General features: G+C 34.2%; 3 protein-coding genes across 6 annotated transcripts in view; 2 read left to right on the top strand and 1 right to left on the bottom strand.

Annotated features, from left to right (window-relative positions):
* Positions 1-1,431: 1,431 nt before the first annotated feature.
* The window catches only part of LOC115449414 (dedicator of cytokinesis protein 9), a 43,809-nt gene continuing 19,647 nt past the window's right edge, over positions 1,432-25,593 (bottom strand). The window contains exons 29-33 of one of the 2 annotated variants that reach the window (XM_037442077.1): positions 8,311-8,723; positions 7,022-7,247; positions 6,358-6,523; positions 6,024-6,149; positions 1,432-5,361 (exon numbers count right to left, since the gene is read on the bottom strand). In XM_037442077.1, coding sequence (XP_037297974.1) covers positions 5,148-5,361; positions 6,024-6,149; positions 6,358-6,523; positions 7,022-7,247; positions 8,311-8,723 — 1,145 coding nt within the window. In that variant the 3' untranslated portion in view covers positions 1,432-5,147. The remainder of the gene's footprint in view (positions 5,362-6,023; positions 6,150-6,357; positions 6,524-7,021; positions 7,248-8,310; positions 8,724-25,593) is intronic. The other variant, XM_037442078.1, reaches the window with a different exon arrangement.
* Positions 10,695-15,191, top strand: LOC115449418 (venom acid phosphatase Acph-1-like). The gene is made up of 7 exons (XM_030177234.1): positions 10,695-10,956; positions 11,144-11,257; positions 11,782-12,021; positions 12,464-12,646; positions 13,535-13,655; positions 14,102-14,313; positions 14,762-15,191. The coding sequence occupies exons 1-7, from the start codon at positions 10,813-10,815 to the stop codon at positions 14,918-14,920; spliced, it is 1,173 nt and encodes a 390-aa protein (XP_030033094.1). The 5' UTR covers positions 10,695-10,812; the 3' UTR covers positions 14,921-15,191.
* On the top strand, positions 17,287-25,266 carry LOC115449416 (venom acid phosphatase Acph-1). Of its 3 annotated transcripts, none has more exons than XM_030177229.2 (10): positions 17,287-17,556; positions 18,936-19,057; positions 19,438-19,505; positions 20,039-20,146; positions 21,496-21,577; positions 21,648-21,805; positions 21,877-22,059; positions 22,180-22,300; positions 23,591-23,829; positions 24,620-25,266. In XM_030177229.2, exons 1-10 carry the CDS (start codon positions 17,528-17,530, stop codon positions 24,767-24,769), a joined length of 1,260 nt encoding a protein of 419 aa, XP_030033089.1. In that variant the 5' UTR covers positions 17,287-17,527; the 3' UTR covers positions 24,770-25,266. The 3 variants fall into 3 exon arrangements, with proteins under 3 accessions (XP_030033089.1, XP_037297976.1, XP_030033092.1); XM_030177232.2 differs by lacking the exon at positions 17,287-17,556 and adding an exon at positions 17,572-18,432 and having other exon boundaries at positions 24,620-24,769; XM_037442079.1 differs by lacking the exons at positions 18,936-19,057; positions 19,438-19,505 and having other exon boundaries at positions 17,289-17,556.

Raw genomic sequence — 25,593 nt, 5'->3', positions numbered from 1 at the left:
ATTATTATTAAAATGTTATACTTAACAGCATAATTTTTTGTACTCAAGGTATTTTGTTTTGAGCCGACTTAAATAAAAGGGCGTATTAGTTAATTCGTCGTATATTTGTTGTTTTAGATGGTTCGTTTTTACAAAAGAAAAACTGATATACCTTGGTCTAGACTAACTTTACGTGAAGAGGTTGCAAATGTTCGATCAGGCACGTTATCTGGGTATAATGCAGCTAAAACATATCAAATATCATAAAGTCAAATTCTAAGTAATTGAGTTATAACGCATTCAAAATCGTTAATTCCTTCATTTTTGTATGTATTTTTTAGTTTTTAGAAATAAAATGGATTTCGTATTAGGGCTACCATTTTTTTATTACAACATATCCGCACACAAAACTCTAATATTAATACCTAAATATAGCAAAAGAAATTGTAAAATGTTTTGAAGCCCTGATTTACAAATATATGGCGCACTTACCCCGAATTTGATTTGACAGCCATAATTTGTTATAATATTGAGTGATTAAAAATTATCCAAGAGCAATGCGAGTAAAACCTATTTCTCTATGGACTAAAATGAGTGTTTTCTTCATAATGTTTCATATTGGCGTTTTTTTGTACACAGGCGCACTTACCCCATTTCCGGAGGTAAGTGCGCCTACTTCCATTTTTTTTACTTTGAGCAATATATTATTAATTTATGATCCGATTTCCTTGAACGGCTATAGGTTGTTATCACAAAATACCAAATATCCTTAAAGTAATAAAATTACATTCTTAAGTCAGCACAAAAAGAAATTATTTTGCATTGAATCCAGCTATGAAAATTTTATGGCGCACTTCCCCCGACTGACCTTATATTATGACCAAATTACATAAAATTATTATAAGTTTAACCTATGGGTTATTCTGATGTATAACCAATATTATCTAGCTGGATAAAAACCCCGAAATAAATAAAGATTAAAAAAAAAACAATATTACTGTAAAGTTTCATCAAAATCTGTTCAGTAGTTTTTCGTGAAAGAGGAACAAACATACATCCTTCCTCATAACATTCGCATTTATATTAGTAGGATATGGATCACGATTGAAGATTCGTTTTGAGGGACATTGTAGCCGGTGTAACTACTGGACATAAGTAAGATTTAACATCTTATGTCTCAGGATGGCGTGCGCAGTGGAATATCAAACATTACTTTGTAATTCAAGGTGTTGGATAGTATTTCTACTGTTTACAGGCGGTCGTATCGCTTACCATTAGGCGAACGGAAAGCTCATCTCGCCATTCAAAGCAATAAAAGAAACCGTTTCTTTGTACGTCATGGCCGAGCGGTTATACTTAGTCGGTACTGAGTATCTTAGTTATTTATTAATTCAACGAACCAAGTTAAATATGACCTAATCTGTACCCTGGCATTAAATAAATAAAACAAACTATTTTTATAAAATGTAATAAAACAGTGAAGTTGAGGTTACAATTCAGTAAAAGATACATATTAAAAGTTTTGCTTATTTCAAATATCGTGCAAAATTTTATAACAATCATTAAAGATAATATGTACGACAATTTTGTTACATAATTTTGACTAATTTATAGTACCTATTAAAATAACATAAATGGGTACGACACAGCCGGTAATAAACGAATAATTGTATTGTGTTTTTATCAAGAAATAATTACAATTACAAATTTAAAAGTACTTTGGAGAAGTGTACTAGGACTAAATTAAATTATAATCAAATAAAACAAAATTAAATAGTACTTTGTAAGTACATCTTGCAGAATAAATTAAATTAACTAAAACAATATTTATCCAATTTGAATGAACTGTTTACAAAATTTACAACTTTACATTAATTTAAACCTTGATTATAGTTTTGAGTAAATAATAAAAATAGCATAAAATAAATGTTAAAATTTAACTTCCTTTAACCATAAGATTATTAGCATAAGCAGTGGAATGAAATATTTATAAAGAATGACAAATGGAGTTTTAAACATCCTTATATTATATTTCTAACACAATATATTGTTTAATAACGTGAGTAAAATAACCATTATTATTTTTAATATTTATCCATTAATAAACAATATACATATCAGAAATATTCAAAACGTATAGGAAGGTACAGTCAGCAGTAAAAGTTGTCCATTTATAATTTTATAATTAAATCTTTTACACAATACTGTGTTTTCATGTTTAGTAACAACTTTTTCTCTAACATTGACTCACATTATTTTAGAGTTTCATACTTTTTGAAAAGTTATTATCATTTTGCATAAATAATATTTTCATGAAAAATAAACTTATTAACAGTGTTTAATGCTCACCATACAGGAAATCTTTACTTTAAGAAGTAAAAAAATTACCCGCGGCTTGTTAATACAAAAGTACCAACATACATTCAAATAAAATTTTCTTACTTACATTTTAATAAATAATGATTCGATGTAAATACCGATTGAGTAAATTAATTAAAGATCCACGAATACATTGAAAAAGCACACTTATTAACGATAAACGGGTTGCGTTGCAGTAAATAAGCAATTAATGGGATTAAATAGTAAATTAAAAGCCATTAGAAAACTTGTTTGTGCATGTATTTTTATAGCTGTAGCGAGTCTTAAGATTATTAACAAAATAAATTAAATATGTGTAACACTGCACAATAAAATTTTCTCAGTATAAATTAAATAAAAAAAATAATTCAACTGAATAACTACACATGAATAATAAATATAGCATACACAAAATACGTTTTATACAATGTATGATTTTTACATTTATTAGTAAATAAATGTGAAATAAATTAATAGTCAAGTACGGATTCAGGTCCCGATATAGAAATAAAAATAGTATTACTAGATAGTCAACTAATGCGTATTGCATTGAAAATACAAATAAATTAGATTGGAATTTTGTAAGAATTGCGAAAGTATAATTATTATTATTCGGATACATTTTTAGAATAATTTAATGACTTCGTGGTTCCGTCAGAGATATAATTTGCTTGAAATTATATGATAAAATATTATAATTATCAATGGCTGTTTTATTGAATTCTAAACCTAAAGGTATGGTAATTCTGGGGAGTATAAATTATGAATAGACATACTTAGTGTCTACTCATTTAGTTTTCATTTGAAATATTTATTCTCGCATGCCAATTATATGCGCAACGGGCATTCTTGAATTGATTTTTGCAAATTTAGTATTTTAGTAAGTGGCGAAATCGTATAATATGTCAAAGATATAATATATACATAAATAAGGAACTATACGTCAACTACTTAAGGTATGAATGGACGAAGACCTTATAAGCTATGCATTGGAATATGTATGGCAACTAACAATGTCTAGTTGTTTACAGGCTTGTTTATTTCTGCATTTAAACTTGTTTGTTTTGTTGTCTTAGTTCATAACTTTGTGCTTATTTTTAATAGGGAGATCTTTTTACATCTGTAGAAAAATTCCAAGTGTCGACTAAGTTTCATCACAATTACGAGTAAAAATAAAGCATAAAAAGCAGTCATGGCACTGGTGCATTTGTTCAGATCCTTTCTCATTCAATAATGGTCTGTTTGTAATATGTTGTAATTGACGATTCAACAGCACATTGGAAACAACATACATCTTTAGGACGCACACGGTGGTTCTTAATGTAAAGAAGGCCACACACGTCAAGTAGTGCCTAGTTACGAAGTCAGTGAATTATGGCTCCGAACGTAGCTTTAGCACATCAAAAACTGATCCTACAATATAAGAACAAATCATTGGTTTATGAAATGATTATGAATATTTGAATGTTTTACTGTATTTTAAGTTTGAGTCCTCAGTCTTTCACATAGGTTGGAACTTTGTTGACTTTGTATTATTAAATAAATAAGTTACACACTTTTAAAACCTTGAGGCAGAGGAATCTGTCAATCATTCCGAAGTCAATGTTAGATTCCATCTTAATAACTTTGTTATTCATCCATTAGGTGTTTATGGTATATATATTTACTTGGGACTGACTGTAATTACATAGCTGTTAATTTCAAAATGTTACTACTGGTTGTGGAGATCGATATTCAAGCGAGACGGCCACACTGCCACAACCTGCTCATTTTCTTGGCATAATTGTAATATTCCATGACTGGCTTAATTTAGTTAAATTTTAATGTTACTTTTGCAGCATATTTATTTCTATTGCGTTTGGTCATACTCCAAAGTCAACATAGGAAATGCCTTGTCGTGTCAAGTAACAAATTAGGCTTTAATATCTTTAAGACAATGGCCTACTTAGAATCTTCTAGCTATCTTTTAAATCAGTCTGGTTTTTGTTAGTATTTAAGTTGTTTTGTAGCTATCAAATCAAATCATATTATATTTATCATTAAACTCCTGTTGTTTCATACCAGATCAAGTATAGTTGACGGTATTATTACAATTGACGAACGCGCCTCGCTGTAAATTGCCAGTGTGATAATAACCTTAACTTAACCTGACCGCAAATGAAACAACCTGAACTTAGTGTGATTATCGAAATACAGCGATGCAAAACACGTAATCATCTACAATAACTAGTATATAACAATAGTTCGATGATTTTTGCGCTGCAGCTCAAATAACGACAAACTTCTACGAACGTAAACTATGCTTACGATCTATCCTTTAGAGTTTGTCATGTCAAATTTTAATACTTTACTAAGATATAGTCGAAACGCGACTTTTTATAGTGTGAATATAATAGTAATTGTATATTTCGTTTAATACTTAAATAGGAATATAATTGAAGACGAATAATTGTATAGTGGAGCTGACAATCGAGTCATACTGCATAGCGTGAGTAACAGTTGGATTATAGTTTTTCTGGGCAAGGGCATCTAGAGACACTCCACCGCTATTCGACGTAGCATACCAATTATTGACAATAGATTCGGAAAGTTAATTGTGAACAAATGAATAATTTTGTAAATACATGCTAGAGAATAGCAAGTGGCAGGAGTGTATGAAGTAATTGTATTTTTTGTTTCCATGGTTTTTAAGCCGGAATTGTGCTCTAGAATATCAAAATCTAGATTGCTCGTTTTATTTTAACATTTGGAATTACCTACAAGTCATTACATAGAGCCGTTTTTTACGTGCCATAGTTCGGGTACATACATTAAGCATTGCTTGACTCAAGTTCGACTCCAGTGACGGTCGTACTCAGATTACCGTTCATGAGTATGTCGTGTAAAGGCTGACCCAGGACTTTCGACAGAGAGTCGCTTAGCTTGTAGTAGTTACTCTCCAACGCCTCATGGTAAGATGTCTGGTCGGAACTGATGAGTTTAGCATTCAACTGCAGAGCGGAATGACAGACTGTCAAAAATTCCCTGAAAAAAAAAATGTATGTCTTGACACGAAACTGCATAAATTCTTATTTCTGTAGTCACTTTTTCAGGTCTCTTGGCCTTACCGAGTTTCTGACCAAATCCCCAATGGACAAAACAATAAGAAAATGATTTTAAAACGACTGTTTAATCTAAATCGTTTTGTTAATGGTACAAGCAATTCAAGATATAATAACCTATATCCTTTAAAGTCGGTTAATAGTAGACGGTTGAAGCTGTAAACGTGTTAATAATATTATGATAACACTAATTACTAAAAATTTTAACTATAGGTAACTATTCTAATATCATGGTATCAAAAGGGCAATGATTGTGTTACAATCTGTAACCTCGACGAGTAGGACAGTTCCTCGTTATATTATCAAAAAATAGAAACACACAAAATCATAATTTCCTAGGCGTGTTGGTTTCATTCAAATATAATTTTGATGGATTTTTCAGACCAATATCTGCATATATTATATACTAGTAAATGGTAACTTCAATTTATATCAACCATAAATATTAAGGCTTTAAAACAATGTTACCAGCTCATAAAACTTTAAAACAACCTGACACAGTCACTATGATGGATACTGTTTATGTGTCTGTAGAATATAACTTAACTAGTAATTTTCGTGGTATATAGATCTATATAAACTTACTTAAATATTGCCTTCAATTTATCCACCATATCGTCTGGATACATTGGTGCCAACGTTGGATCCAAAAACGCATTGGCGTATGCGAGTGGACCGGCATTTACCTGCACGCACACGCTTCCTTGCAACCTGGAATTATAAAAAAAAATAATTATATTTCTAATATTATAAATGCGTAATTTGAATATTTGTTATTTAAACGCAGCAAAGACTGTACGGATTTTGATGAAATTTTACCTACAGATAGACCATAACCTGAATCAACATAGATGCTACTTTTAAGCCTGGAGAGTACAAAGTAATATAATCGTAATGGATTTAAACGTTGTTTACATACCGAAGCTGTAACTTCTTCAAATCTGGGGCCTTAGCATTGACGATCTCAGCCAGTTCGGCGACTTGGCTCTCCATTTCCGACACGGCCACTTCTATCGGACTTTTCTCCTCGACTTGCGTGTCGATGACTGGCACGCGACGTTTCACATAAGGGAACCAATTTTCAGCTGCGAATCATACGGTATGTAGGTAAGTCGTTGTAAGATCAAATGAGTTTTTCAATGTTCTCGTTCAAGGAATGTTTCGTGTTAAAGCGATAAGGTAATACGCGTGAAAAAAAAATCTTGACATTCAGTATGGATATAGCAATTGTACGTTATTCAGGTATTTTGATGCTATATATATTTTTAGGATATTATCTGGGCTTTGTGTAGCAGTGGTGTAGCAAGGGTTCTTTCCCTTAGGGGTGAACACACAATTAGCCGCTTTAAGGAACCGGGCGAGAAAAAAAGTAACTCCAAACACAAAATAAAAACATTAGTAACGGACGCTTTCGCTGTCCAATAGTACATGTTACAAAAGTAGAAAAATGTAAAGGTTCAATTTTATAATTTGCGCCAGGCCTAAAAATGGTCGCCTCCTCGCTACGACTTTTATTTTGTACACGATCAGAACTAAGCGTATGAATGTGGAGTAAGTATTTTTTTATTTCGATTGTACAATACCGGTGAGATGTGTGAGCCGCAGCCGCTGGTGGTGCACGGGCCCGCGCGCGGCGCCGTCGCGAGTGAAGGGCGTCTCGAACACGAAGCGGCGCACGTTGTGCACGCGGTGGAAGGCGCCGTCCGCGCCCGAGCTGGCCGGCGGAGATGCGCCTGCGCCCTCAGGCGCCGCGCGGACCCATGTCACTTGGATATACGCCAGCTTGCTGTCCAGCTCGGACCGGTTCACCTGGGATGCGGTACCATTATTAAATATAGCGTCTTTTACTCTTTTTAATGGCTTGCAGAGGGTTCATTACAGTCACATTTCACCATTTACGGTAGATCCAATGCAGTAGGGGGTGTGTGGGAAAACCTAATGCTATTTACTGGGTAAAATTTTAGATTCCAAGCCTCTGTCCGGAGTATCTACGGAGAAGAAAAACCCAATATCACTTTACCCGAGCTGGGAATCGAACCCGAGACCTCACCCAGTCAGGACCTGGTAACGCAATGCCACTACGCCATCGAGGCACTTTATGTTGACATTGCCTATTTTGATTTATCTTACAATACGTAATAACCGACAAATGCACGGACATTATGGATATACATAGTAAAATACACAAGCAAGGAAAATCTACTGCTAGAAAAATAAAATACAATGTAAACATAAATAGGTTGCAGGTTCGGCATCATCACGTATTTATTTTATTGGCATTCTATTTAATAGGACTTGTTTGCCTACGTATTAGGATTTTATATATTATTATTCAATTACCTATAGACGATGTTTTGATAGTTTTAAAAGGTTACCAAAAATAAATTGCATTTTGTCAACTGAGTACTTACATCGCTAGACATGTAAATACCGTAAATATTATGTTGATCGCACTCAAGAGTTAATAGTGTAATAAAAACAAAATACGCTACTTTTTTCCTTATTTAGGTACGTTTCATTTGGAATTAGAAGTCCTTACGAAGCAGATGACGTCATAGTTGTAAAATAAATGACTTTTTTTACAACGTTAACTGAACAGAATAATTTTGTTAAGGTAAAAATAGCAAGAAACACATTATCAGGCGACCTTGTTATAGCTAATACCCTCAAAATAAACTTAAAAAGAGCTAACAAAACTAATTAAAAGAAAAACCCATAAACAATCAAGAATAAAGATAAAAAATTATGTAGTTTATTTTAATTCTTAGAAAATTCAATTGTGACTGAAATAACAGTGAAGTACCAATACCATAACCTATCGTGAAAATTGTCTAATGAATATATTATTTAATTAATTATAATATTAACTCACCGGTGCCGAATCCATAATCATCTTGACGAAACCAGCGCCGAATTTTTGTTCGTAAAACGTCTGCAGCTTCTCGGAAATTTCGCTCAGTGACGTCAATTTGGGTTCTTTATAAATAAATTCCACTCCTTCTTCGTCTTCGCCGAAATGAGCTTTTCCGAAGAAAGCCACTCTATAAAATCTGCCTAGCATGCGTTTCCCCGAATTCGTGACTTCAATTACTTTAGCGTAGGCCTTAGTTAGATGTTGGTAGCACGCGAGCAGTGCTTGGTAGTCTTTCCTAGTTTCGTATATTGGTATTATGAGCCTATAGAGCGGACCCAGGAGTTCATACCGTTCCGCTTTGTCGACGTATTCTGCACATATCATTAACTGGTCTAACAACGCTTGCTCATTGTAATGAACGTCCGCCATTCCTGAAATATAAAAAAACAATAAACTAATTAACAGTGCAACATGCGTTGATATTTGTTTAATATCACTAAAACAAATTTGCATCGATGCAGTTCAATGAGTTACGTTACGAATTTCGTAAAACCAAAATTCCATAGGAAGCAATATACTTTGTCGCACAAGAGACTACTGACTGGGAACGATAGTCTCTTATCTTACCATAAATAAAAACATTATTTGCCTAATCAAATAAATAAAACTAACCATAATGTCGTAGTAACCATATGTGGTCGTATAAGATCACCATGCAAAAAAACCCGTAGGTTTTTGGTGCAGTCATGGTTTTGTCATGTGCAACACTCTATTTTTAGGTTCACTGTTTTCCCTCTATGCTAACGAAAAAATAATACGCAGGGGCGGTCCCGGCAATTACACGAGGTGTTTATAAGAGAATTCATACGTAACTTTTTTCAACATTAAAGGTCATAATAGGCTTTTGATCGCAGCGATGTACGGGTGAGTGTTGGGTATTGGAGATAGAAGTGTTTTTGACACTATTCTGCGAAGGTTTATTAGGCCGGCGACCCCGTAATACACAATTAAGATGCCTATAAGGTAAACTTACCGCACAAATTCTAATCGGATTTTGGATTTCCTTGTATATTTTTTTGTTTTGTGCTTATACTTAATATTCTTATTTTAATATGTTTATCTTTTTTTAGATCTTCACGTTAGCAAGCATAAAATAATTAAAATAGATGTGATTATTTTAAAATTTAATTTGAACTATATTATGTTATGTATTTGCAGAGAAATATAGCGTGACGACAAGACTTTTTTAGTTTTATGGCTACTATTCCTAGAAGAAAGGAAGGAAACATTTATGGTTTAATATTTATTAGTCTGAAGCCTTAGAAACATTAGATAGACAATGTTATAAATGAATGAATGAATAAATAAATAAAAGTTTACGATAACAATGGGAATAAATGGTTGTTACTTGTAAGTTATTGCCAATTCGCTTCGCGTCTGCTGAGATACTTTTTTAAGTATGGAAGAATTTTATTTCAATGGTAAAGATCGTTTTTTCGTGTGCACTCTGCAATTAATTGGTGATTCATTTCGTCTATTTCTAATTTACACGAAGCTATTTAAAAAGTAATAAAATTAATCAAACGAAAGGCACATTGATTGAACATAAAAAATCTCATTGTCAACTTAAGAAAAGGCTTCGATTACCTTATTTAGGGACTGTACCTGTTAATTTATTCGTGTTAATGAAACTTTATGCATCTGAACTAACATGGACTGCGTAATCTTGTGATTATGTTGCTTAATATGCTAGATATGTTCTATGTCATACAATTTCTGACAATACCGGTGAAGGTCACGATTCTAAACCTGAAATATTAACATTTTGAGTTTGCAGTTACAACGTAGGGAGTAAAACATGTATAATAGCATCGTAACAATGGTGTCAGCTTTAGAACACTAGAATAACTACACAGTAAATACAGGCTATTTATTATTACTGGACCATAAACTAGTTAACAATGTTTTCAGGAAACGGTAACTGAATGTAAGGTATTCTGTATTCAAACATTATATTCAATTGATGAAGATTATCTTCAATTTTTAATTTTCTTTGTATAGTTTTCTTGCCAATTGAATTCATTAAGTGTAGATAAATATTCACACAAGGTATTTCTGAAGATATATCCTTGCATTTGAGCAACATTCATTACGATTAGAAACGGAATACAAAATGTTGTCATAAAGAAAATATTTATATTATATAATTGTTTTACTGTATTTCACGTATATAGTTAACGGTTTCTAACAAAAAGTTGGAACTAGCTACTTATTAATAATTTTATATTCCTCTCTGGATATGGCATAGTATGTAGCTACGTACCAATTTGTTAGCGTTAATTTCGCACATGTATTACGGCGGTGTGGTCCCGCCGTCCCTCTTGAATAAACTATTCTATGTATCTCTATATAAATGGAGCAGAGGCTCTGTGTATAACAGTCGAAAACGACTCGCGAACGCGCGTGCCTATGTATCGCTGATAAGAGATCGGTCCGTTTGGTTTGACGGAAGATAAAAACATGAAGATTTCATTGCTAATAAGTTTCATAATATTGTTGTCTTGTGAGTGGAGTGAGGGAACGCCTACAAGACAAGTGGTGAAGCCCACCAACGAGGTGGCGGATAACGGCTTGGATGACACGGATCTACTGCTCGCGTTCGTGGTATGTTGCCGAGGGTGATTTTTCTATTGTCGGTCACGCTTATGGTTCATGACGGTGCTTCCGTCTCACCGTGCTAATACGAGCTTGATATGTTAATAGCCCAATCCGTATCAAACCATTGTAGTGTTCTCATTCATTGAATGACCGCGAGTGTAAAAAAAGTCAATAAGCACTTCGATGTTAACAGGTTTTCCGTCATGGGGATCGCACACCAGACCAGGATGAGCTGGCGTTGTACCCCGACGCTGAATCTTCCAACAAAAATATATTCTTTCCATTTGGAAAGAAAGCGCTGACAAATGTAAGTGTGAACATATGACGTACATTCCGTAATTGTAATTTAAATAATTGAGTTATCGATTTAGTTTCGGTTCCAGTTCGCATACAAATTATATTTTTTATAAACTTAGCGTTAGCATTCAAAAATATTTGAAATCAAATAGTTTTGCTGACATTTAATGTTCCGTATCATGTCGAAACAGCATGACTGATTAGTGTTAACATCGCGAACCAACTAGCGAGTACGACAGTATTTAAACTATAGAAAGGTTAAACTAACAATTTACCAACTTCAAAATAACAACTGACGAAGCAATGACGACGAACTAACCGATATTAGACTAAAACACCTTTATTAAAAAAGAAGCACCATCACTGGAACACTGAGACCGCTTAAAATATACAAAAAAAACTATGTTGTAAAACCCTACGTAATGGGATAATTAACATTAAAATACAACCTTGATAGCTTATGGACGACAAAAAACAGTTTACACAGGTGATATGTACGTCTATATTTAATCAATTTTACTTAATTCTAAATAGAAAGGCAAACAGCGTGGCTTCGCTGTAGGGAAATACTTGAGGAAACGTTACGACGGTTTCCTATCCCGATTGTACCTGCCGGACGAGATTACTGTGCGGACTACCGCATTTGATAGGACGAAGATGACCGCCCTCACTGCACTCGCAGGACTATACCCGCCGCCACCAGCGCAAAGGTGGAACCCACTTCTAGACTGGCAGCCTGTTCCCTACGATACCCTAGACGGAGATACCGATGATGTAAGTATAAATAATATTAAGATATATATAATTAAATTCGTCTTCCAGGAACGAAAAATATACGATGACAATAATTATAAATAAATAATAAACCGAGTTAATGAGAAACATCATTTACATGATGCAGGTTTAATGAATACAGTTCTTAGGTACACGGGTTTAGTACAAAATAATTTGAAACAAGTCACGCAACTTCTTGGTTCTCGCTGTATTGACAGATACAGGTTTTAAATATACATATTATAATAAAAAAAAAGACATTCAATATAACTTGTTAGACAGTCTTTGAATAGGCAGATAAGTAATGCCAACAACTTTATATAGATAGATAGATATGTATCTAATCACAATGTTATCTAGATAAATGCACTTTGACAAATCAAAATTTGCGTTTGTTTCTCGAACAATGATATAACTAGTTGCGTAATGTAATTATTTTCAGCTGCTATACTACTACAATTGTCCACGGTATATCGCACTTAGAGATCAAGTGTACCAGCAGCCGGAAATCAAGGAATCCTTGGTTCCTTACGAAGGCTTGTTTCACTATTTGCAGAAGCACACTGGAATGAATATAACGTCTCCTGAACAAGTGTTTTATTTAGATAATCTTTTCCAGACATTGGTAAGTATGTAAATTATATTATAACTTTTAATATAGATTTTTTTATTATACATTTTTTAATCAATTAAATTAAAAAATTAGTCAGTCGCTTGCTTGATGGTAATTTCAAGGCTTGCCTATCTAAAATAGAAACACTACCAACTTGAACATCGGAACACAAGCCTCGTCATTCTAAGATATTCGTTTTTAAGTCTAATAATATCTAGTATTTACGCTACAACATCCTTCCAAACACAACGAAACTTACTTCAGATTTTCGAATTCGAAGGCAAAACATAAGTACGTATTCACTTAGATGGATACTCATATAATAATTACTCACGTGTGATTATTTGTGGTGGAACAGGCGATGACCCGGTAAAGAAACGATTTACGTGGGATCGATGCCCGTATAAAGACAATTAATGTTTTTGTAAACCGCAAATATTTGTTTTGGGTTGTACCATAATATTCTTTTAAGGAAACGAAATAAATAAAAAAATTGCATTTACTTTATAATTTTACCTCAATTACACTTAATAAATTAGAGGAAACTGGAAAGTACGCAAATACATAATATTTGTCAATATTTCAGTATTTTCCTTCTCAGAGTATGGATATAGGCATGGAGGGAAAGAAAGTCCCTCGTGTTTCTTTATACCCACAAGTCTTCTATTTTAGAACGAGATAATGACTAAACATCATTTCCAATAAACGATCCCGATTGCTTTTTTCGATCCATCTCAAAAATGGAACGATTAGAACGAAGTTTTTTTGACAAGCTTACTATTAAGTTATTTTGATTGGCTAATTATGGGAAGCGGATTGAAGATTCTGATTGTGATCGTTTATTGAATATGACTGTAAATTTGTGACTGCAAAAGTGAGCTTACGTTAAGTAATTTTCAGAGAAACGTTGGTGTAAATCCACCGAAATGGGCACAAGAAGTAATGCCGGAAATAAAGGAAGTCACCAAGATCGAATATGCAGCTGAATTTTACACCCCTGAACTTGTGCGTCTAGCATCAGGTTAATAATTTGTTACGAATATAGAAAAAATATACTAGTATTAATACTACATAGTTGTAGCATTGAAAGATATGAACAAATTTCTATTGATGACATTGAGAATGGGACGCACTAAAGAACGAGATCAAGGAAAATTGACTCTACCCAACATGTGGCATACAGTTTCTATGACAGAGAAACATATAGGAAAATATTTTATCTTCAAACTGATCTAACGCATTGTATGTTACTAGAGATGTTGTTAAGCCAACAATAGTTTCTAAGTTTCTTATAAGCACTAAAAATCTATATCTTGTCTCTAACATGCTGTAAGCCGCAAATTTATTTTCCCAGGAAGGTTCTAGACAAATTATTTTTAAAGAATTATTGTCTTTAATTGGTCCACTCTGAAATACTTCTAAATAACTTCATTACCAATTGAGTACAAGCTATAACATCTATTACAGGTATTTTCATGGAAGGATTAATAAATGCCAGCAAGTCATATATAGCTGGAGATACAGAACAACCGAAAACGCGGTTGTATTCAGCTCACGAGAACAACGTAGCAGCCGCCATGGCGGCAGCCAGAGTGTTCATACCGCATCAACCACAATATGGTTCTACAATATCTATAGAATTCAGGAGGGACAAATCAACGGGCAGTTACGGTTTTGCGGTAAATTATCTTTAATTTTTTTTATTTGGATTTCGAATAAACATCTTTTTTCCGAGACCAATGAAAGAATTAAATTGAATACCTATATGCTTATACTCTGAGTTAGAGATAATAGTTTGTTGTAGTTCCTTTTGTCATGTTAATGAATAGTTGATGCGTATAAAATTTAACCTTGAACAAATAAGGCCATTTTAAACGCTATGTAGATTAAATCGTTCGACGTTGAAATTCTTTTTTGAATCAAATATATTCAGATCAAAATTCATATTAGTAGACTAATAATAATATACCAATTATAAGCAGTGAAATAAATATCCAATTTTATCATAGTGCGAGAGCAGATTACAATGTAAAAAAAAAAAATAAAATGGAGATGGTCTAAATTACATAATCATTTTTGTTTATGTATGTGTAATATGAGTATTATAACAAAAACTAATTGTTACAGGCGGTGTATTCTCCTGAGGCAGGTGGGCCGGGAAAAATCCTCACTGTTGATGGTTGTGACGGCAAGGCGTTATGCGACTACGACAAATTTCTCACTCTAGTCCAGGATGTGCTAATGTCAAAGGAAGAATATAAGGCTGAATGTGCAATACTGCCTTAAATTAGTGGAAATTATAACTGCTGATTATGTTACCGATATTATTTATTGAGACTTTTATTAACTTTATTACCGAACTATTCTTATTTTTCCAAGAAGTAAAAAATGATCAGATAATTCAACATCACCTGAAGGTAGGCTGGTAGAGAATGCTTATGCCATTAAGTACACCTGTATATATATAATACATTTTAAATATAAGTAAATACAATGGTACTCTTACCAGTGGAAATAAATAACGTGTAACAATAAAGTGGCTGTGAAACTTAAAGGATGTGTCTTTGTTTTGATTTTACCTTTATAAATATTTAAAAAGTCTGTAGAAACATTTACATATAAAAGATTTGAACAAAAGAAGATTAATTGGATTTAATTTAAAATTACTTTAAGCGCTATAATTTAGCAAATAATTATTATAATAGACTAGTGTGATATTCGATGTATATCTATACATCCATAGTGTGTTTGAATCAATAAAACATTTTGAATAATGTGTTTTTCATCAGTTCAATAATTCATCATATTATAAAAATAATTTCAACAAAAAATTAAACCGCCTTCAAAAACCACTCAAAACCAAAAAATAATTTCACATAACAGGTATATATTGGATACCAATTTTGGAGTCGGTGCCTAATTAAAATTGCTAGTTAGCTATATTTGTTGCATAGTCCGTCTATGCGCTAAATTTCTTTCAAATCAATTAAAAGGAGTAGGTTTGCGTGCACTACTAACAAACATACACAGTGAAAGGTGTAATACCAAGCACATGTATGGTGTTTCATATTTTTATTTCCTCTGCTTTCGAGGCAGGGAGTGTAATATACCAACATCTGACCAGCTATATGTAACAGGGGAAGATTTTGGGTAGTGTACAGTTCACAAATTTAAATATATCCTTAATAGCTTTCATTTGCTGTGCTGCGGCGGAGTGTTCATCTCCGGTGACGATCTGACTTGTTGACTTTTTACGCTGGCAGCACATTGTTTTCGTATATTCGTTAATGTATTTATCTAGCTTAACTAGCAATTTTAATTAGGCACCGACTCCAAAATTGGTATCCAATATATACCTGTTATGTGAAATTATTTTTTGGTTTTGAGTGGTTTTGAAGGCGGTTTAATTTTTGTTAAAATTATTTTTATTTTTTGCTTTTTTGTGTTAGTAAAAAATAGACCGTCTCGATGGCGTAGTTGTGTTTTGCTCACGATACGACAATCGCGCTGAGGAGTTACACCTCTGAGTACCACTGAAAAGGGGAAAAGGTGTGATGCTATTTATATGTATATAAGAAGTAGATTCAAGCAAACCTAACGCAAAAACACAACTGATATATTTGGCTCACAGTAAGACTATCGCGCTGTGGTGTTACACCTCTGTCTACCTCTAAAAAGGGTAAAAGGTGTGATGCTATATATGTATGTATGTAAGAAGTAGATTCAAGCAAACCTAACGCCAAAACACAACTGATATATTTGGCTCACAGTACAACTATCGTGCTGTGGTGTAACACCTCTGCCTACCCCTGAAAAGAGTAAAAGGTGTGATGCTATATATATGTATGTATGTAAGAAGTAGAGTTAACTAAACCCAACGCAAAAACACAACTAATGTGTTTCGCTCGCAGTACGACTATCGCGGTGAAATGTTACACCTCTGCCTACCCCTGAAAAGGGGAAAAGGTGTGATGCTATATATATGTATGTACAAAGTAGATTCAAGCAAACCTAACTGATATATTTCGATCATAGTACAAATATTGCGCTGTGGTGTTACATCTCTGCCTACCCCTAAATATGGGGAAAAGGTGTGATGCTACATACATATATGTATGCATGTAAGAAGTAGAGTCAACTAAACCCAACCCAAAAACACAACTGATATGTTTCACACACAGTACTACTATCGCGCTAAAATGTTACGCCTATGCCTACCCCTGACACTCGGAAAAGATGTTATGATATATGTATACGTATATGAGAAGTACACTCAACAAAACTCAATGCAAAAACATAACTAAAAACGTCATAGGAAAGCAAAATTCGCGATTTCGTTTTCTAGGACGACATAATTATTCTAGTTTTTTTAGTTTTAAAACCAAACTACTGAAGCGATGTTGAAAAAAAAATAAAAAAAAAATCTTTCGAATAAAAAAAGAATTTTCCAAATCGGTTCATAAATGAGCGAGTTCTGAGGTAACAAACATAGAAAAATAAATCACGACGAATTGATAACCTCCTCCTTTTTTTGAAGTCGGTTAATAATCAATGTAGAGAACACGGAAAAGGTATTTAAATGAGAAGATGTTACGCACGCCAAACAATAAACTGTATGTCATTGTCTTTGAAAACACGAGACGCCTAGATGTGTGTTCTCGTAGTTTTATGGTGTAATCACAGTACGATTAGATATAATTATTTTACACACATCGTGTGTATTCAAGTCTGAAGTCTTCTTCATTCAAGATCACATTTAAAGCATTATGAAATAGTAGTTGTTTGAAGGTTATCATTTTCTATGTAATTAAATATTATAATAAGGACTGTAATAACCCGATATCAGATATTATATTGGTGTGTACGGAAATTGCGCGTGATTGAAGTGTGGACATGGTGTATTCTATTAGTATTTGTGTTGGGTGAGTATAGGTTTAATTGTAATTATGCAGTTATAAAAAATGCAGTGCTAAAGTATAACAAAATATTACAGACATTTCATTTGTATAGATCAATACCCATTTGTTTGAGGGGGTTGAAAACTATGATTATATCAAAAGGTCGTAAAATATTTTTTACGGATTAGGAAGCAATACAAATTTATGGAATAAATGATTATAGTATTATCATAAATTTTAACATTATTAGACAATGTATAAAATGATGTTCGGTAACGTTGTTGGATGGCAAAATACGCTATCATTTACAAGATGCAAGCGCTATCATTTAATTAATGTTATCGGACAATCACAGCGTCCTCATGTGGAACGATATAACCATATGGTTGGTTTAATTCTTTTTCTATATAATCTGCAATTTCAACGATTCTGTCCTCGACGTATCATTGAATAATAACGCCAGGTGCAGTCAATGCGATTTCGAACAATGACAGTTGTATCATCAAATCCGAGTTTCCCATTGCGGCTGACAGTTGACAAGGGCGCTGGATCACCCATACAAACATCGTCAGATGTGGATAGGCATGAGTAAATAGCTACCGTGTCACAATCGATTGGACAAAGTCAATCATATGAGCGGGCACAGGTCGCAGCGACCGTGAATATTCAAGAGCGTCCCGTGCGGATCTCAGTGGGACTCCGCCTCGCGAGCCGTTCGCTTCCTGTCACATTTCGGTACACACTCAGTGCACGCACACATAACACACAGTGAACAAACCGCCGCACAGTACAGCCGAATGACAATATAACAAACAACATTGAAATATGCGCTACAATAAGTGATTGAAAGAAATTAAGATCGGATTACAATGTAGAGCTGCCTACTCGGCGGAGGAAAATGTGAGTGACATATTGAGCCTAACTGCCACATTAGGGACCTGTTATGTTTAACGGAAAACATCGTGAGAAAATCTGCATATCTGAGAGTTCTCCATAAGACTATCGAGGTATGTGAAGTCTACCAACGCGCATTAAGACAGAGTAGTGGATGAAAAGATTTTCATCTCTAAATCTTTGTGGACGCTCGTATTCAGCAGAAGGACATCATTACCTTTCTATATTATACATGATACTCTGCGGATGATAATATGAATAGTAAAGCGTTGTTCATTGCAAACGTAATACATGCACGCGGTAGACGCCGTTACGGTCGGTTTTATAGACAAATCATCCTAAATTATTAGTAATGATTGTACTAAAACCACTATACATGTAAGTCAAAATAAATAATATAGCATGCTGCTATGATAATGTAAGATAATATATCGCGATACTGTCGGCGAAACTTGTCGTTGAGTGGTGACACAGATTCGCGACGTTGTACGAGGAGTGCATTTGCGCAGGAAAGAGGGCGGTCGCGAGGAGGAGCCGACCAACGCGGCGGAAGCGGCACCGGCGCAGGGCATGCGCACTGAACACACCTGTTGCTGCCTCGGCGTGTTGGTGGGCATCTCGCTCATCGCCGGTATACTGCTGTTTGCTTTTATATGTTACTTACTATTAAATTATGAACTGTTATGGGGATGATCTACTAGTATGTTGTTCATCTGATTGTAAATACCCACTGTCGCCTATAAAACATCCTTACATTAACTGAAGTTTAAATATTTACATTGTGAATAAGCGGAATATGAAATGGCTCGACATGAGGAATCGCTTTCTATACAATCTAATAAGCCGGCATAATGATGACCACCGTCGAATGAAGCATTGTCTCTCGTTGGATAGTACGATATTATTTGGAATGCACTTTGAATGCCAGAAAAATAAACGGAATGGGTTTAACGGTTTCTACACTTTTTTCCTGCGAAGTTTCATAATGTAATATTTCTGTTACTAACGCAGCCCTCGTAGCAGTAATCCTCATGAAGGATACAACGGTTGAGGTGACGCTGGTCAGACAAGTCCATGTGGTAAGATATGTCACTTTCCATATACGAAAAAAATGTAAATAAATCTTAAATTAAGGTGATAAATTATTATAGTGTCTGGTTTGAAAAAGGTTATCAAAAGTACGAACAGTATATGTTTATGTCGAAACAGAAAGCTGACTATGAAGAAAAAATAGGCAGCACATTAGTTTTCAGTAGTGACAGGTTCACATGATCCAATTCTTGCCGGCTTTCTTTTCGTAATTTATTTAAAATCAAAATATTATTAGATATTTAGATTTTAAAACACTATCGAAACCGCATTTATGCATATTATTAGTAACTATAAGTTGCGTCGTGTTTCCTTTAGAAAAAAATTACCCTTCGCCAATGCTAGTCTTGTCTTTTTTTACCTCAGAATGAAAGTTAACAGACAATTCGTCTGGGATAAATCGTCTTTATTAATCTTCTATTGGCCTTTATTTTTACTCCATGCTATTGGTCGCTAAAGTCGCAATGAATATTTTCTCACTTTCTTAATACAAAAATTATACTGCTTTTACATGTTTCGTTAGTTGATGTCGCATGGAGAGCGTACACCCAGCGAACGCGAATTGGAAATGTTAGGAGCTCCGCCCCCTGAACACGTATTCGCTCCTTACGGCGCTGGGGCGATGACCAATGTAAGTATTATAATTTTATGTTATATATGTATATCTATCTATACTAATATATAAAAGTGGAGAGTTTGTTTATTTGTTTGTTTGAACGCGCGATTCTCAAGAAAGCGATTTAGAAATTTTTTCGCTGTTGAGGGCTGTAGGTTACTTTCTATCCCGGGAAATATAAACCGGGACTTTTACCAAATTAGTTTTGATGGACTGAAGTCCTTAGTCAAAATTATGTTGAGTGACAGTGAGTTAACTGAATAAAATTAAGATATTTTAATTGGCGAATTACGATATTTTTATTAAATCAAATTAATATTTAATATGTATATTGCACATACACGCTGAAGGCGGTCTAACACATTTTTTTAGTAGATATAAATTTGCGGGGAGATGTTCATTTGTAATTATGTATTTAATAACAGTAGGTACATACATTTTAAATAATTAGCTTTCGATAAACCAGTGTTTAAAACTAATTTTAAATCATAAAAGAATACAGTCATAATTATTATAAACCAGTAATAATTTTCTGACACATTTAACATAAAGAAGCGTCCTTATATAGATAGGCATAATAGGAACCGTGAAAAATGTTGTTCGCCACAAAAGTGAGCATTTCGGCGTAGTTCCTGGATTCATCAAATTATGTGACCATTGGCCGTAACGAATCACTTATTACGTTCATCTCCACAATACGCAAGCGTATGTAGAACACTCTCGTAAAAAGACATTTTGCATATAGTTTAATCATAAGCGCCGGCGCTCCTGCGTCCCTTGTTTGCATAATGCTATTGATAGTAATAAAAGAGCTTGCAATTTTGCCATTGCGACCTTGTGTTTGGAAAATCATAACAGTTAAATTGAATTTAGATATAAATATGAATGACATTACATTTAATGTTCATTATTTAAACTTTGATGCATTATTCATAACATTACTCCATTGCGTGAAAGTGAAGACCTTGTAGCGACGCTTGTTCTCGTACCTATCTCTATTATTTATGCAATAAGCAACGGACCTTCAAACAGCTCTGTCTCAATATATGTAACCATGACATTGAACCTGCGGAACTATTCGTAATCATTGGCTTTGAAACCTGCGTATATAAGATGAATGACTTTATAACGAAGCGCTCACTTCCCGGTCCGAATGCGGGAGGGAGTCTCGATTCCCGAAGGTCGTGACAAGCTCTAAACGGGAACGGCGGGACGGGAGGTGTCGGCACAGTCGCAGATTGCCGTCACCCGCTAATAATGATTTATTGCTTGTCGCACGTCACTGAACAGTAATAGAAAGGCATTCGTACGAGGGGAGCGCTTTGTTGCAAATTATTTGTCGCCCTTTAATGTTTCCTTTCCAGGAAGGAAAAATGCTGACTTTCGAAATGGGCGCATTACTTAGGAAGAGATACGATGACTTCTTGGGGCCGTACTACGATGCTGGTACGTTGGTTACTCAAGTTATGACTACTATTTTCGGCGGGTAATTTTGTAGTTATTATTTTGTCAACAGAGAGTAGTATCGTGATAGCCTCAGACACGGATTTGAGTAAGATGACGGCTTTGTTAATATCGGCGGGTTTGTGGCCACCGCCGGCGGGGCAACTGTGGAACGAGACTATAATGTGGCAACCAGTGCCCTACACGTATCCACCTCGCGACGAGGACTATGTGAGTGAGTGTACGAACGAAGCAAACAAAATAATGCATTTGATTCAATATAATATTTAATGTTTTTTTAGCTTCTATACGAGGAGAACTGTCCACGATATAAACAAGAGAAGGAGAGACTGTTGAAGGCATTTATAGACGAAGGACTGCTAGTACCATATCGAGACCTATTTCACAAAATAGCACAAATGACTAACACGAACTTTAGCACGCCGCAGGATGCGTACGATTTGAATAATTTATTCTTAATACAGGTTTTTATTACCTTTTTAACCGACTTCATTATCTTTTAGTACTTTATTTTATTATACCGTGTTTAGAAATAATAACTAATTTAGCATAAATAGTTGATTAGAACATTTTTTTTAATACAGGATGACATTAAAGTGGCGAATCCAAAATGGGCTAAGCACGTGAAGAGAAAGCTGATGGATGTTGCAAGGTTAGAGTATTCCATGATGTTCCACAATAATCTACTACGAAAACTTAGTGGAGGTAAGTTAAAGAGAAAATTATCCTACATTATAATTAAAAATAGTACCATTTTGATTTAAACTACTTTAAGTAATATAGTAATATAGGTAGGTAATCTTTATTCTTGATGAGGTATAAAAACTATTTTTAGAAGCTATTGGAGATAGTATTTCAATGCAGAAAACAAAGTGATTTTTTCTAGTAGTTATTATTTTTTAGTACTATTATAAAAAAGAAAAACTAGCCTGACTTCGTTTCTGTGGAGGAAATACTACAGACTATACAAACAATCATAATATTAGAGTAGCTTTACTAGTTTTTATACTGATGGAATAGTGTATTTAATTATTATGAAACAAGGTTTCGAATCAAATGATTAATTTATTACCAAACATTTATATTGCGGATTTAACTTGAATGTCAATGTCAAAGGTATTTAACCTTTCTATACAACTCTGCAAGAATATCAAAATTGAATTTCATTTGAAATTGAAAACAAAATATTGCGTTGAAATTATACTTATAATTATTATGTATTGAATTGTTTAATTCGTTTTTATAGTATAACTGTCTGCGGTGGCTCGTACTAGGGAACCGGCCTATGTTTGATTTTGTTCATTATTCTATATTTAATGGTTAATAATACAAAAAAGAAGCACTCCTGCGAAAACTGCATAAAAATTGGTTAAAAAATGGGCTAGTAATTCATATTTCAAATATTATAACGTGCAGTAGTGGGGGCGTTGTTGGGATATCACTTCATCTCTTTCTTTCGCACGCGTCGTAATTCCCGATGACGTCAAATGTGGGTATTTCGTCTCTTTTGTTTCTTTTTAATTACCCCTTCCACCGACATTCCAAAACTTGTAACTAGTTGATTTTTTACTGGATTTTAATAATTCCATCTCTGTTATAATTTATATAAAGTAAATATTACATAATAGTAAAGAACAAAAGTGAGTCCGGTACCCTATTAGCTTATTTATTGTGTTCATTTCGTCTTATATCTGGTGGCTTTTGATAGCTGTGAGCCATCCAAATAAAAAAAATACAATGAAATAAAATATCTGTGCATTCAATGATGCTTCTATAGAAAAGAAATATCTTTTCTTGTTATTAGAAGCACTTTACTAACCAACTGACAACTGTACCCAACTCTATTCCATAAAAACTATCTGTTAAATTTCACTAACTACTCGCAAGATACATTTGGTAATAACAAACATCCGACTAAAGCTAGATTTTGGCCAAAGCTTTTTGTTTTTTTTTTCATTCAGACACTAGTAATAGCCCTACACATTTACGTCACAGGCGCTCTCCTACATCAAATAATAAAAGAGGCGGTATCGAACACGAAGGAGGGCGGCGTGCGCGTGCTGGTGCGCACGGGCACGCCCGTGTCGGTGGCGGCGCTGCTGAGCGCGTGCGTGGCGCCGCCGCCGCGCCTGCCCGACCCCGGCGCCGCGCTGCTCTTCGAGCTGCACGAGAAGCTGCCTAGCGGCAATGGCGAACACAAAACGTTGTCTGATGGACAGCGGTTTGGATTTAAGGTCAGTCGCGCTGTCATTTTATAGCATTACAACTCGAGCGCTGCCTCACAATATCCGACATGACGTTCGATCAGATCTATTGCCGAATACGAATATAAGTCGAAATTAAGAAACCCCTAATCTGTCGGGTCCAAGATGTATAAGCCTACTGATCTCTCTGTCCACAAAAAGCAATAATTGTCACACGCTTCACCTGTTTGCCTAAAGAAGGAATATTTAGAGCTACATCCAAAATTAAGCTTTAAAATAATTCATAGTCTTACTTATAAAAAATTCGCAAAGCTATGCTTAGTTAAAACACAAATTTACTCGATCTGCTGTAAGTCAAAACCCACCATCTTGCCTCTTAAAAAGGTTTAAACTAGGAAACCGGTGATGTTTTTGACAGCGATTTAAGCAATTCTTAACCACCTCTTAACGCTAGAAGAAGTTTATAAAACTGTATATATTCAACTAAACACTAACCCCCTTATTCATAGACGTTTTTTATCTAACGACCGAGTAAGGCTGTGATAACAAGTCTGTTTCTCAGTGCTGACGGCATGGCAGTCTTCGCAGTGCGTAGACGTAGGGCCGTTGTGATTGGCTAATATTGAAATACAACAATAATAACCAATCACAACGGCCCTATGTCTATTTCTCACTGCCGTTGGGCACTGAGAAACAGGCTTGTTATCACAGCTTTACTCCGTCCTTAGATAAAAAACGTTTATGAATAAGGGGGTAAGCTTATAATAATATTACACTTTCTATTTAAAACATAATATAGAAGATTGCAAACGATTTCCAGATATACTACTGGGACGACGATTCAGCAGAGCCACGACTCATGGAGGTGCCTGGTTGTAACGCCTTCTGCCCTTTGGACACTTTCAAGGAACTAACAAAATACATCGTGTCGCATGATTATAAAGAAGACTGTAAACTAATAGATGCATAGATCAACCAGAATGCCGTTAATAGGGTCCAATTTACTTTTAAGAGAACGAATTGAGAAAGAGACTCCATAAACTGAAAATGCGAAAGTGGATGGAGCAAAATTAATCAATAACACTGCACAAAATCCATATCAAATCTGCGTATATCTGCTGGTTCCATGATAATCACACCTATTATGGTGTAAATTGAGGTCAATAATGACGTTTAACTAATTAACCCTTTTAAGTACAAATTATTTTTTAATATAACTAAGCAGTCATGACCATTTTTTACCTTACGCCACATGTTTTAAAATCGAATGACACAAATTTTGGCTAGTTATTTCATAAAAATATTTATACACAAAAGGGTTTACGTCACGTCTCTTGCTATTAAATATAGAAATAAATGTAATAGAATGGCGATTATGACTCTTATAAAGATATCTTACAAACGCTTTGTGTACCATTGTGTTTATGCTTAAGGTATTTTTAAACATCACAGTATTACATAACAATATTTTTTGTTTTATTTCCGAATGATAAATTGCGAAAAGATTGCTTTAAATATATATTGTTAATTATAAACATACGTATTACAGTGTCAAAATGAAACGATCATCGTGATAACATTTCAAAAAAACAAATTGGCCCAGTCTTGGTTTTATAACCAATTGAAATATTTAATTCCCGTCGAATTATGTTAGTAAAGTATGTACAAAATGTCTGGCGCGGAAATCGATTTTAAGACCTATCGATCTATACTCGCATTGTCAGCTAAAAATCACATTAATATTGCAATAATCTACAATTCAATAAAAAAAATCCTTAATAATATAATATCAGC

This window comes from Manduca sexta, chromosome 23 (genome assembly GCF_014839805.1).
Source record: "Manduca sexta isolate Smith_Timp_Sample1 chromosome 23, JHU_Msex_v1.0, whole genome shotgun sequence".
In the NCBI taxonomy this organism is placed as follows: Eukaryota; Metazoa; Arthropoda; class Insecta; order Lepidoptera; family Sphingidae; genus Manduca; species Manduca sexta.
Note: the sequence above shows the minus strand (reverse complement) of the source record. Positions and strands in the feature narration are given on the sequence as shown.

What these genes read in the sequence shown, in the direction of transcription:
- LOC115449418 (XM_030177234.1), top strand. Translation starts at nt 10,813, where the DNA reads ATGAAGATTTCATTGCTAATAAGTTTCATAATATTGTTGTCTTGTGAG. An exon ending in TAGACGGAGATACCGATGAT is followed by an intron (nt 12,022 to 12,463) that starts GTAAGTATAAAT and finishes AATTATTTTCAG; the next exon opens with CTGCTATACTACTACAATTG. An exon ending in CGGGCAGTTACGGTTTTGCG is followed by an intron (nt 14,314 to 14,761) that starts GTAAATTATCTT and finishes TAATTGTTACAG; the next exon opens with GCGGTGTATTCTCCTGAGGC.
- LOC115449416 (XM_030177229.2), top strand. Translation starts at nt 17,528, where the DNA reads ATGGTGTATTCTATTAGTATTTGTGTTGG. An exon ending in TCTATTAGTATTTGTGTTGG is followed by an intron (nt 17,557 to 18,935) that starts GTGAGTATAGGT and finishes GCATTTGCGCAG; the next exon opens with GAAAGAGGGCGGTCGCGAGG. An exon ending in GCGCTGGGGCGATGACCAAT is followed by an intron (nt 20,147 to 21,495) that starts GTAAGTATTATA and finishes TTTCCTTTCCAG; the next exon opens with GAAGGAAAAATGCTGACTTT.